At 43.0% G+C, this 14,175-nt stretch overlaps 1 protein-coding gene across 1 annotated transcript; it reads right to left on the bottom strand.

Moving 5' to 3' along the window:
- Nucleotides 1-1,342: 1,342 nt before the first annotated feature.
- Nucleotides 1,343-14,175, bottom strand: SNRPA1 (small nuclear ribonucleoprotein polypeptide A'). Its single transcript, XM_024742789.1, has 9 exons — nt 14,043-14,175; nt 12,300-12,447; nt 11,216-11,294; nt 7,184-7,230; nt 6,793-6,895; nt 6,127-6,206; nt 5,642-5,717; nt 4,896-4,989; nt 1,343-1,760 (listed from the first exon to the last, which is right to left on the bottom strand). Exons 1-9 carry the CDS (start codon nt 14,122-14,124, stop codon nt 1,702-1,704), a joined length of 768 nt encoding a protein of 255 aa, XP_024598557.1. The 5' UTR covers nt 14,125-14,175; the 3' UTR covers nt 1,343-1,701.

Consider the following 14,175-nt stretch of genomic DNA (forward strand, 5'->3'; position numbering starts at 1 on the left):
AGGTGTAAGGAAGGGGTGAGCAGTAAGGCTAGAAATCCTGAGTGCTATCCTCCGATGGACAGCTCCTGGGAACCTGCTAGAAGTACAGAGCCTCAGGCCCCACAAAAGACCCTGCATTCTGGCAAGACCCCCAGGGTTCACAGTGTACTGGAGTTGCAGAGGCACTGGTCTAGGGTTGTACTAAGGAAATCTAAAGGCCAGGTCCTCCTGATGCCCAAGCTCCATCTCCTTTCTGAAGCTTTCTGAAGGCTCTACCCATTCTTTTCTCTTCGTTGCTACCGCACTGAGGTTTAGCCCCACTACTGTGAGGTTCTGTCTCCCCAGTTAGACTGTCAGCTCCTCCAAGCAGGAGTTTCTTCGTGTCCCAGGCATCCTGTATATGCCTTACACGAACAGCAACTAGTCCATCAGCAATCACCCCAAGCAGTTTCAGGGCCTATTTAGAGGAGTGCTTCTCACATTTAGAAATCATCCAGGGAGTTTAAAAAACACCACCACAAACACCAGCAGATGAGAAAAGATGGCTGGCAAAGGCACTCCCCTCCACCACCTTGATTTTTATTTATTAAAAAATTTATTATTTATAAATTTATTTTATTTATTTATTTTTGGCTACACCGGGTCTTCGTTGCTGCGCACGGGCTTTCTCTAGTTGTGGCGAGCGGGAGCTACTCTTCGTTGCGGAGCGCGAGCTTCTCACTGCGGTGGCTTCTCTTGTTGCGGAGCACCGGCTCTAGGTGTGCGGGCTTCAGTAGTTGTGGCACGTGGACTCAGTAGTTGTGGCACGTGGGCTCAGTAGTTGTGGCACGTGGGCTCAGTAGTTGTGGCTCACGGGCTCTAGAGCACAGGCTCAGTAGTTGTTGTGCACGGGCTTAGCTGCTCCGCGGCGTGTGGGATCCTCCTGGACCAGGGCTCGAACCCGTGTCCCCTGCATTGGCAGGAGGATTCTTAACCACTGCGCCACCAGGGAAGCCCCACCTTGATTTTTACATTAGCCCAAACGGGCCACAGCAGGGTGTTAGGACTGTAATGGGCACCCAGGAGCTGGACACCACGCCTTAGTGGGCTGCCGGGCAGCCCCGACTCCTCCACTGTGTCCTCAGCGCTGGGACGTGCTGCTGCTCTGCACAAATCCCACCGACTGACAGGCAGACATCACATCTCCTCTAACTGCCCCAACCAGCAGTCCATCGTTTGCATATTTGTACATAGGGTTAAATAAAAACTTTAAAGGATGTTGACTTCTGTAAAGCCCTAGAGCCTGGCTGCCTTTAACAAAGCTCTTGTTATTCTTCATGCAGAAAAAAATGCACCCAAGATCGCAAATTCTGACAATCAGTGGCAGCACACAGATAATCGTAAGTTTTATTATGAATTTAAAAACCTAAACATTTCATGAGGACTGGGAAGCCTACCCACAAGATCCGCTCTCCTGCATATCCAACTCCCACACGTCCAGGCCTCACCACACACACACCCCAATGATGTGCAATCCGCAGCACAGCGTGTCCTCTATTTGCACTATTGATAGAAAACTGGCATTTAGATTTCAAAATTTTTATTACAAAATTACCAGCAGTCTTAAGCATTTCAACAATGCTTATGAACTCTACTTTGCTGACACAAACAAGGCTATTCAAAAAGCAGGACCTGTCTGAAGTGGACTATTGTATGTCCTGAGATCCTTAGAGGCCACCCTGCTCAGGACCCATTTGTGACTGTGTCTTCTTCCATCTCCTCTTCACCATCATCAGTGGGGCCTAGAGAAAAACACAAAGCCGGAAGTAATATCAATGTTAGAGAACGTGCTTGCTCAGTGTGTGAGCACCCATCCGTGAAGCTGCTGTGTGCCAGGCCCTGGGCAAGGTACAAAAGCCCAACAGCGGCCTCTGCCTTGAGGAGTTTAGGGACTGGAGACCATCTATTTTTGGCAGGTATTGGAAAGGATTGTCAGTTCCTAAGGGGAAGGGTCACAAAGGTGTTTTATGAAAGTCAAACTCTTTGCCTGCCATTCTAGTCAAGCTGATAACTTTTTTTTTTTTTTTTTTTTGCGGTACACGGGCCTCTCACTGCCGTGGCCTCTCCCGTTGCGGAGCACAAGCTCCAGACACTCAGGCTCAGCGGCCATGGCTCACGGGCCTAGCCGATCCACGGCATGTGGGATCCTCCCGGACCGGGGCACGAACCTGTGTCCCCTGCATCGGCAGATGGACCCTCAACCACTGTGCCACCAGGGAAGCCTGATAACTCATTTTTTATAAACATAAGAAGCTTATACTTTGTGTTTTGTTCTTGCCACTACTATGGGCAAAGAAACTGGGAACACTCAAAAAGATAAAAAAAATTTTTTAAAGGGGCGGGGGGGGGGAATACCTACCACATGCTGGGGATTGTCAGTTAGTGACTATGTCTCTAAATTAAGAAAAATATGGCAACAACAATGAAACAGTTGTTATTTGTCAACAATTTACTGCAGATATTTTAGTCAATGTATTCTGATAAAGGAAATGTTTTAACCCTGTCAATGTTAGGGAAAATTTCTCATGTTTGTTCCTAGTTAGACCCAAACATTACATTTCTAGATACAGGAAGTGCTACTCAGAAGCCTGGGCCCACTGAAATTGACAGAACCAGGAACAATCTCCATCTTCCTGTCCTCAATGTGCCCCCATGTTTAGATGACACTGAAAAATCCAAAGCTAGCCTAAGGCCCAAATAAAACACTTTAGGGGAAGCAAATTAATTCAGTAATTTTGTTATACTGCAGTCCCAATAAGCAATTAGACACAGCTTCCTCCCCCAAGCTGTTACCAGGGAGTCTTGAAAGCCTTTGACAGACCTGTATTGTTCTCAGGACCGCAGACCTCCTCCAGCATGGGGACTGCAGGCCTGCAGTCCCCTGAGGGGCTGGACTTGAGAGCTCACTCTGCTGCCCGTCTCACCACATTCCCCCCCATCCCTTGACCTTGGCTCACACTGTCCTCCTTCAGTCCAAGTGTGCAAGGCTCTCGTATCACAGGTTTTCTGCCAGTGCAGTTCCTTGCCCCGAGAATGCCGTTCTGCCTTTGTCTAGTTCAGGGGTTCTCAAATACTTTAATTTTAGGACCCAAAGAGCTTTTATTTAAGTAGATTACGTTTATCGATAGTATGTTAGAAAATTAAAAGTATTTTAATAAACAGTAATTCATTAAAACAATAAATCTATTATATAGTAACAATGTTTATATTTTTACAAAATATAACAATACCAACAATTTCTAAAACAAAAATATTTAGTGAGAAAGTCAGCATTATTTTCTAGTTTTGCCCGTCTCTGTAATGTCTGCCAAATAGCAGCTGGACCCTTGTACTGACTTCATCATTCCACTTGCTACAGTATGTTGTTTTGATTGAAGGGTATGAAGAAAATCAGCCTCACACAGACATGCAGTTAGACAAGGGAGGCGTATTTTAAGTCTTTGCAGGCAGTTGTGGATATTCTTTTCTGATACTATGCCCAAACTTGACAGAAGTGGTAGTTTTTTTTTTTTTTTTGGCCACGCCACTTGGCTTGTGGGATTTTAGTTCCCCGACCAGGGACCGAACCCAGGCCCACAGCAGTAAAAACCAAGTCTTAACCATTGGACTGCCAGGGAAGTCCTGAAAGTGGTAGTTTCTTAAAGGTTAGATTGCAGTGTGGAGTCTGAAACCTTATCAATGAACTTTTCATACTCTCTGATTTGAAAATCCACCGGTTTATTCTGTACTCTGAATGGATGCATGACTCTGTAACATCATTTGGAAAACGTTGTTCACTGAGTTATACAGGTCTTCCAAATGTTGACCCATTTCTTTATATGTTATATAAAAAATCACATTCATTAATAGCAACAATTTCCGCAGAGAAGTCTGGAAGTACTGGGAAACTGTCAAGGTTACAACTGTGGAAAAAAATTTTCCCAGCTTTTAATTTCTGCTTGAAAATTTGATTATCATTGGTAACAAATACTAGCTGCTCTCCTTGAAGTGGCAAGCTCACTTCATGTTGGTGAAGCTGCCTGCCTCTCACCTGAGCCAGCACAAGCGCAGGGAGCCAACCACCCATGTAGGCAGAGGTGCTTTATGCACCCCCATTCCATCGTCACCCAGGAAACCAAAAATGTGTGCCCCAGGGCCCCAAGGACCACACGGATGAGAATCACTGGTCTAATTAATGTCTTACTCATTTTTAGCTTCAGTTCCAGCATTATTTCCCCAAGGAAACTTTCCCTGAGCTGCCAGTCTAGACAGAGGTCTCAGTTACATTCATATCAAACTTGTAATATGCACGGTCTGGGGTAGTTTTCACTTTATACCCAAGTGTCCACCAGTTTGCCTGACACAAAGCTGGCATTTACTATCAGAAGGGCTCACACCCTATGCTCAGTGCTACCTACGAAGTATCTTACTTAGTCCTCCCAACAACCTTTTGAGGTTACCATTATCACTATCTCAGATTTAAAGATAAGGACACAGATTTAAGAGTAAGTGGAGATTAAGAAATTTACCCAAGGACTGAGCCGGTGAAGCTAAGCTCTGACCCTCAGCCTGTCTGGCTCTGGAGCCTGTGTCCTCATCTGCTAAGCTAGCCTACATGGACAGGGGTCAAAGGCAACACGGTCACCTCTACTGTTTGCTTTCATTCCATGGCTATGAAATAATGTTTGTCTCAACTTTTACAAGAACCCCAGAGTCCTAGAACATAACATTATTTAACAAATGATTTCTCTTCAAAGAGCATTTAAAGGCATTTTGTGTGGATTAGATTAGATGGTAATGAGGCACTATTGTAGCATTCTTGGGTCGTAGCATCTAAACTGTTTTGCAATCACTCCAAGTGTACCATTAATTTGGAAACAAAGACAGAACATTGTTACCTGATCTGCGTTCTCTGCCAGGTATCTGACCGGACTGAAGCAAGCCCTTCAGCCGCTCCACTTCAGCCAAAGTTGATGCGTTTGCTATAGCATTCTGGATGCCAGGAGACAATGGAGATGGACAGTTACTTTCATCTAAGCCTCCACCACCCAGAAAACACTCACAGGAATTCACACCGTCTTTTTGAGTTGGAATATTAAATAGTTCTTTGTTGGGGGAAGAATTTTACTGGCACAGTGAAATCAAGCCCAAAACCAAATCATAAATTTCCAAAACTGGTAAACAGCTGTAGACCCTATTATAAGAGAGCAAATAATCGCTGCTCGTGTCCTAAAATCTTAGCTAATTCAAGTACCTATTTGGAATTATGCTACTGGATAATTTAGGAGGCAGTATTATAAAATTAGGATTCCTCATCAAGCAGGATCTTTCAGGTAGCAAATCTTTCAAAGTAAAAATTAAGACAGCATGCAAAGGTAACTAACTGTTCAAATAAAACACATCCTGGGAAAATGAGAAAGACCAGCGTTGCCTCCACTTTGACTGGCTCATATAATTAATTCAAGTCAAAGTCTGGTCATATGATATCTTTAAGCTAGTTTTTCCTTACACAAAAATACAGCTGGATTCTAACAACTGTGGGGAAAATTTGCAGTGTTTGATTTATTACTTGGGTTATTACATAATTTTGTGTCCTAAACCCGTAACAGCTCACTCCAGTCCAAGAATCCTAACACACGATTACCTTGATTGCTTCCACATCCCCTGGAGATGGCCCACCTTTCTTTTTGTCAGTTGGCAAACCAGCACCTGGATTGAAACTTGGGAGGGGAGGGAAGTACAAAACTGTCAAATCCAGACCAATAGAAATTGCTTCTCTTTTACTTTCAAAAGCTTTTGAAAGTAATTCAACCAGTGTAGTATCTTATCTTTGTTAACAAACTGATACAAGAAACTCTCTCCTTCAGAAACACCACCCAGTTCATCTTCCTACAGAGAAAGGAGGACGTATATAATATCACACTAAGACTGAATACTGAAATATTTGCTCTGCTACCCTGGCAGAAATCTCATGTGATACATGGACCACTGATGGTCATGGATCAGCATCACGCAAATTTAGTACTGTATTAGTCACAGGTGTTTCATTTCATTTTGCAGGAGGCAAAATGCCAGACAGATAATGTTTCTGAAGGTGAAGTGGAGTGAAGTTGGATATCCGGATCTTACGTTTTGCTTCTCCTGGCAATATCCTTTGCAAGCTGTGCACCCCGTTTGCCCTTGAACATTTTCTCTGCTTCCTGACGCTCCTACAGCGACACCACACACATAGTTAATGGAAATAGGAATACCACATGCATTTAGATGCATTCCTCAGAAAACATGGAAGAAAACTCTCCTGGAATACTCTGGGCTGGTGAAAATACCACGAAGCCAATTTCACATTAAAAGGAGACACAGTGGTCGCCTTTCTGGTGAAGGTCCTTGAAGAAAGTTCCCCCTCCGAGTTTCAAGGAGGGGCTCTCAAGGAACTAAGAAGGTTAAAAAAAAAAAAAAATCCCCCAATAAAGGGAAAATCATTCTAACAATTAAAGGTACTGAAATGTGGATTACATTACACTCCCCACAGGGAGTGCATCTAAGCAGGCCGTCTGCTGTGACAGTGCCCACAGTGGCTCTGAGGCTGTGCCACCTCTAGAAAGGCCAGCCCCACACAAGACAACCGGAACTCAAAGTCCCACCATAAACACCGCGTGCGAAAATTGACTCAGCACCCCCTCCCCATTCTCATTATAAACCAATGATAAAAATCACTGGGCCATTTAAAAAGTCAGTAACGAAAGTATAAAGGAAAACACACCAATCTATAATGACTTACAACACAGTAATACTTACTTTTAGTTTCACCTTCTGGAAATCCAGTACTCTGACTTGTGGAACTTTATAAATCACATATAGTCTGTAATGCTTCTTATTTGTTACAGGATTCCTTAGAATACTACAAGAAAAGGAACAATACAGTGCCAATGTTGTTCGCAGCACAGCATTCAAGAGGTCCATTTTAATAAAACCTAAGAAGTCCATGAAGTAAGGCAAAGTTCACTATTCCTCACATTTCAATGTCATAAGAACTTAACACTAGGGAAATTTTAACATAGCCCAAAGGAAATACTTTCAGTATTTGTTTTTTAAGGTACTTTTTACTAACTGATGACTTTAAGATCAAGGCTGGTAATGGTGTTATTTTAAAAGACTTTATTGTCACTACCACAAATAATTTCCATACCTTAGATAAGTCAATGATTTGAGAGATGCCAAAGGGTCCAGATCACCCTGTAAAATAACAGCCACAGGTAAGAACACGAATACCACACCCCATTTTGATACTGTGAAATGGTGGATGCCTTTGGAGCAAGGACTGATCTTGTCTTTTATGCATTTGTTTTTCCTGCCCCAGAACCGCACAACACTAGCACATCACAGATGCTTGGTACATTTCTACTGAATACCCTGGTTCATAAATTTGAGCTTCTTAAACTTAATATCTTGGCCACAACAGTTTCTGTCTCAACAGCAGAAGAGACCAAAAAAAAAAAAAAAAATCATTTCCTGTAGCAAGTTCAAAAGGACTACTGAGCTTAAAGCAGTGATTGAGAAAAGAAAGCAATGTGAAAACTGCTGTAACTTTTGAGCAAGTTGTTCACATAGGGAACCTCAAACCGTGATCTTGGTGTAAGGTGGTTTTTCCTGTTGGTGCCTGGGAGCAACACGGGTATGTCATCTTTGAGGGAAGGCAGCTTTATTCTAGGCGCCCCCAAACCTCTTCAAATAAAATTTTCAAGGACAAGGAGTACACTTAAAAAATAACATATATATTGGGCTTCCCTGGTGGTGAAGTGGTTGAGAGTCTGCCTGCCGATGCAGGGGATGCGGGTTCGTACCCCAGTCCGGGAAGATCCCACATGCCGCGGAGCAGCTGGGCCTGTAAGCCATGGCCGCTGAGCCTGCACGTCCAGAGCCTGTGCTCCGCAACAGGAGAGGCCACAACAGTGAGAAGCCCGCGTACCGCAAAAAAAAAAAAAAAAAACCAAAAAAAAAAAACGTATATGGGAAGAAGGCAGGTTAGCTTTTGAATCTTCCCAAGTTATGTCATAAAACACAGTGCCACAAGGATAGGAAAACCAAAATGTACGGTCAACTACAAGCAAACTAGATGAAAAGGTACTCTGGCAAGAACCTAACACAGAAGCCAGTGAGGACAAACTACTGTGAGAGCTACATGACTTGCCTGGTGACAACATCCATACAGGAAGAAGAGAGGAAAGGCAGAGAGGCGTCCAAGAGACCTGAGAACTCCAAAGCAACTGACAGGTACCCAGTTTGAGAAAGGATAGGCAAAGGATAGGCATGTCCCAATAATGAACACATTAAGTGTGTGATGACGCCTGAAGGGCTCGAGCAATCTGAGACTTCACTCCACCAGAAACTGTGCCCTTTCCAGAACAAAGCCCCACATGGAGGAGAAACTGCTAGAACAGATCTGAACTAAGTGGGACAGGGCCAAGAGGGACAATAAGGAAAAAAGTACAAGTAAAAGCAGGGGAGGGCAATACAGCCAGGTGCTCAGAAAGCTGCCACTTTTAAATACCTCACAACAGCATGGGAGGGAGCTCTAAAGCTTGCTACTGGCACACCATCACTAAAGGAAATCTAAAGAACAATCCAAAAAGGATCAAAGGAAGACAAATATTGTCTGACCTCACTTTTATGTGGAATCTCAAGAAAAGTCCAACCCACAGCAACAGAGTTGAATGGTGGTTACCAGAGGCTGGGGGGTGGAGGAAAGGGGAGATGAGCTATTGATTAAAGAGCACAAACTTTCAGTTAGAAGATACATAAGTTCTAGAGATTTCAGGTACAACATCGCGACTATAGTAGAAATAACATATGGTATACTCAATATGATAAAAAAGTAGATCTCAAGTATTCTCACTGCACACACGAAAAGGTAACTAGGTGAAGTGGTGAATATGTTAGTCTGTGGTATCATTTCACAATGTATACATATATCAAATTTCACACTGTACACCTTAAACATATAATTTTCATCTGTTCATCATACTTCAATAAAGCTGCAAAAACCAAAAGAAAGGAAAAACGGTAAATTTAGTCACACACAGACACACATACGGACTGTGCAAAACACAGTGATGTCTTCACGGGGGGGTGGGGGGCAGTGAGATGGTTAAGGTGCCACATTATTCAGGAGGTAGAGGTGCTGGTTAACTGCTTTACACTTGGATAAATATGGGTGTGCTAATTCCTAGGATGCTAAGAATAGAAACAGCGTCTATTTAATAATTAGTTAATCTCTAAACTATCAGGAGAAGTGGAATGCCAAAAAAAGAGAGAGAGAGCAATACAGGAGAGAAAAAAAATTGCAGATAGATGGAACAAATAAAAAATTCTAGAAAAGAAAGAAGATAAACTCAAATATACCAGTAATTACATTAAACATAAACAGACTATTTCATTTAAAAGTCAGACTTCAGACTGGATTTAAAAAAAGAATCCTATCATATGCTGTTTTCAAGAGACAAATCTATAAGTACAGAAAAACAATGTAAAGTTAGAATGAAAAAAATGATTATGCAAATACTAACTGAAAGAAAGCTTGTTTTGGTATACTGCAGAAGATAAAACAGACAACCAGGGTAAAACAGCACTAATAAGATGTAAAGAGGGTCACCACACATAAAAGGTTTATTTCATCAGTAAGATACATAAAATTTGGATATATCAAATAAAATAACCTAAAAATATATAAAACTAAAATTGACAGAACTCCATGGAAACAGTCAAATCCACTATCATGCAGGATTTTAATACACCTCTTTCGGTGACTGATCGGACAAACAGCCTTCATCTTTGCAAACAGCTTTAAACACAATTACAACACACAGAATACACTGCCCCCATCATGCCACAAGTTCCCTATGAACGCACATACCTCATATAGTTTAGAAAGGACATGCCCTCAGATCAGTGCTTTCTTACTTTTGGAGTCAAGTACTCCTTTGGGAATCTGAAAGAAGCTTATAGACCCCGTCCACCAGGAAAGGAACAATCAGGGAAATAGGGAAGGGAGGGGTTAAGGGCATAATAACCTTAAATCAAGTTATATCATATGAACTTAAACATCCAGTATTTAAGTGAGAAATTTAGGTTGCAAAACAATGTATACTATAAGCTCAATTTTGTTAAAAATTATACACAGAGCAGAAATTTAAAAAGCATAAAAGTAATCATATCCAAATAGAGAAAATGAAACTTGCCCCCTATCTTATAAGAAACTGGATTTCAGGGGCTTCCTTGGTGGCACAGTGGTTAAGAATCCACCTGCCAATGCAGGGGACACAGCTTCGAGCCCTGGTCCGGGAAGATTCCACATGCTGAGGGGCAACTAAGCCCGTGAGCCGCAACTACTGAAGCCCGTGCACCTGGAGCCCATGCTCCACAACAAGAGAAGCCACCGCAGTGCGAAGCCCGCTCGCCACAACTAGAGAAAGCCCACATGCAGCAACGAAGACCCAACGCAGCCAAAAATAATAAAATAAATAAATAAATTTATAAAGAAACAAAGTATAATATTTTTTAAAAAAAAAACAGATTTCAAATGGATCGTTGATCTAAATGTGGAATAAAACAATAATTTCTTGAATAAAACTCTCCAACAAAATTTAATGTATGTCACATATGTAATTTTCTAGTAGTGACATTAAAACAGGAGAAACTAATTTTAATAATACATTGTTTTACCTATTTTCCAAAATATTACCATTTTAATGTCAGTTTAAAAAATTTGATAGTTTATATTCTTTTTTTTTGTACTAACTCTCTAGAATCTGTAGTGTATTTTATATTCTAGTATATCTTAATTCAAAGTAGCCACTTGTGGCTAATAGCTACCATACTGGATGGACACTGTGATTCTAGAAAACAGAATATGTGAGTTTCTTTATGACCCTGGGGTAGGGGAAGCTTAACAGAACTCAAAAGTACTAATAACAACAGACTGATGAAATGGATTATGCTTGAATTAGGAACTTCTCTATCAAGACCCTAAGAGAGTCAAAAGGTGAGCTAGAGAGTCGGAAGATATTTGCAACACATAACCAAAAAAGGCCCATTTCCTGAATTAATTAAGAAAAGAAAAAGGATGATGAAATAATTTTCTGAATTTTCCAAGTTTTCTATAAAAGGCATGTAGTACCTTTAACTCCTCCCTGCAAATACCTTTTTCCCCTGTTCAACTTACCAATTCCACAAGACTGTTGTTGGTGAGAATGAGTTCTGTCAGACAGGGCAGAGCCTGATCAAGTCCCTCACCTATACGGCTAAAATAAAAAGAAAAAATCTTAATGAAAGTAAAAATTAAGTAAGCTAACAACTTCATCTAAGCCTTTGCCCAGAGGACTTCAAAGTGGGAAGAACCTTAGAGATCTTTCTTCCAACACTCTAACAGAAGGAAAATGAGGCACAAAGAGGAAACTTGTCTGAGGTCACAGAAGTGGGATGATTTTAAAACCCATGCCTCCTGAAATGCCTCCTGAAAGCTGCCGAGGGCTCTTTCCACTGCTACACTATCTAATGAGACCTAAGACAAAGAGAAAGTCCTGTGTAAATAGACTTACTTTGCTCATCTCAGGACTTGTGTGCAGGTAGCACAGAAATACAAGTGGTTCTGCATTCACAGCTCAAGCACAAGATACACCAACCAAACCACAACGGAATAGTTAACTCATGAGAAATACACCTATTAAAAAACCGCAACTCAACACCCAGAACTTCTTAATGACATTGTCTATACACCTTTAATAACTTTTCTCCAACAAAATTTACAGAGATGATGAACGTGGGTCAAAAAAAAATCTTAATTTCAATAAGCAATATTCTAAAAATCAGCTGCAGTTAAAGAAAAACAAATAGCAGAGGATTTGAGGTAGAATGAGATGTTCAGTCAAAATATAATTGTTGAATTTTATGTTATCTCTTTAATATGACCCCTCTGGTAATTTTAATTATTATTTTAGAAATCAACCAAAATATGTACAAAGCAGCATGTTTTTAACTTAAATTAGAAACTTACCATGAACATATATATATATACACACACACAAGATTTCTGAATAAATGCAAATAAGACTAGACCAATGACAAATTAATCTCTGGATCTGTATGAGACAAGTGCAGCTCATTTTCCATTTAAGAAATATGTAGGTTAAAAAGAAAAAAAAAGAAATATGTAGGTTTAACTGGCAGTATATACTGCAACTTCTTCAGGGAACTCTGCAACATTTACTCTAGGGGGAAAAAGCTACTTTCCACTAGTAGACAATTACCATATTCTGTTGTTGTTCACTAATAATGTTTTCAGTCTTCTCAACAAAGGAAAACCATCCAGTTTCCTGATTTCATTGTCAGAAAAATCAATGGCATCAAACTGGTCTAAGGTAGCGCCTAGATTTTCAATGACAGGAATTTTATACCCTGCAAAAAGGAGGAAAAAAAAACACCCACACAAGTATTAATATAATTAAAAGGCACCTAAAACATTAGCAGCATTTCATGTAATTGGACTCACAGCTAATGTTCCTTCCAAAAGTGTTTACCTAGCACCTATGCCGTTGCCAGACACTGCCAGGGTACTGGCACATAGTACAAGGAACAAGACAGTCACAAGTCCCAGCTGCCATGAAGCTTATAGTCTAGCAGTGGACATGAGGATGGCGATGGGGACAAGGGCAGTAATGATGAGAATACTTACTAGCAGTAACCAGTACCTAACAGTTTTCAAGAATATTTACAAGGTGCCTCATGCTGCTCTAAGCAAGGCCCCAGAGCTAGTGAAGTGGCCTAAGAGGACTTTATGCTGTGAGCTGCTTAACTGTCAGCGTCCAAACGTTGTTCACACATGGTGGACAACAGCCCTCAACCTCTTTTGCATCCCACAGGCCCGATTCCTAGAACTCACTGGGATGTCTTCATGACATCATGACAGTTCCCCCTTACTTCACCTCCCCCAGCTCAAACCCAGAGGTGAAAGTCAATAGTTCACACACAATGGTAAATCACCCTGTGGACAACTCAAATACTCCCTGATTTGTCTAACACGGGCATAATTATTGTGCTAAGTGCTCGGAGAAAAAAAGAAGTTAAACGAGCCAAGGTGAAAGTACACAGTGCAGAGCTGTAAGGGCTACATCAAAGTAAGTGCTGCACCAAAGCAAGACTCCTCAACGTTGGGGTGCACTTCAGACTCAGAGAGAAGGCAGGGATCACCTGTGCCAAGACTGTGAAAGCGGTCGGTTACTCTTGAGTTGAACCTTTCTCTAAGAAACTTAGTTTCAACAAAACGAAAGTACTGGGTTTTGTCAGCAAACAAAAAAGCAAGCAGAAAGCAGAGCCCGCAGCCGTGCTGCTCTGGCGACCGCGCTTTCCCCGTGGGAGCGAATCTCACGCCAAGACTAATTATCTTATCCCCGGAGAAGCCGCCCCTTAAAATGCTGACGAGCTGCACGCCGAGGCGGAAATCACTACAGGAACCTAACAGTTCGGGGGCTGCCGCGACCCTTCCGCAGGCACCGGACAGCGCCAGCCTCGCTCCCACAGTCCGCTCTTTGCAATGTTCTGGTAAAAGGGGAAAAGACGACTGAAGCCAATGAGGGGCAAATATGGGGAAGACAATCGCTTTTGTCCCGTACTTCGTCTCCTCGCTCCCTTACCCTGTCTACACTCTCACGACAGCAAGTTAACGCGTCTCGCTCCGCACGAGGGTCGCAACCGCTAGATCGTGTATTTCCCGGCCCCGCAGCGGCTCAGGCCGCGAAGCCCGCCCGGCTGGCCCAGCACAGGCCCGCGGTCCTACCGGAGCATCGCGGCGGCCGGGTGTGTGCGGGGAGGAGCTGGGGTGAGGGGCGCCTCGGAAGGGCCCAGGGACGGCTTTTCGCCGACGACAGCGGGACCCAGCCCGGCTCGGAGCCCGGGACGCAGGCCGCCGGCCACGCTCCGGCCCTGGCGCACGCGGCTAGGCCGGACCGCCTGGCGGGCGGGGAGGCCGGACCGCCCGCCCCCGTCCGACTCACCCCGCAGGTCCAGCTCGCGGTCCCGCACGGCGTTGGTGTACTGCGCCGCCTGCTCTATCAGCTCCGCCGTCAGTTTCACCATCCTGCCACCTCCCGCCCGCCGCGCCGCCCGCTCCTCTCGCCGCACCGACGT

The sequence above is a fragment of the Neophocaena asiaeorientalis genome, unplaced genomic scaffold (genome assembly GCF_003031525.2).
Source record: "Neophocaena asiaeorientalis asiaeorientalis breed wild unplaced genomic scaffold, Neophocaena_asiaeorientalis_V1.1 scaffold155, whole genome shotgun sequence".
NCBI classification, from domain to species: domain Eukaryota; kingdom Metazoa; phylum Chordata; class Mammalia; order Artiodactyla; family Phocoenidae; genus Neophocaena; species Neophocaena asiaeorientalis.

Coding starts and splice junctions, on each gene's coding strand:
- SNRPA1 (XM_024742789.1), bottom strand. CDS start 14,124: ATGGTGAAACTGACGGCGGAGCTGATAGAGCAGGCGGCGCAGTACACC. Junction 7,231..11,215: donor ACAACAGTCTTGTGGAATTG/GTAAGTTGAACA, acceptor GTTATTTTACAG/GGTGATCTGGACCCTTTGGC. Junction 6,207..6,792: donor TCCAGAAGGTGAAACTAAAA/GTAAGTATTACT, acceptor GTGTCGCTGTAG/GAGCGTCAGGAAGCAGAGAA.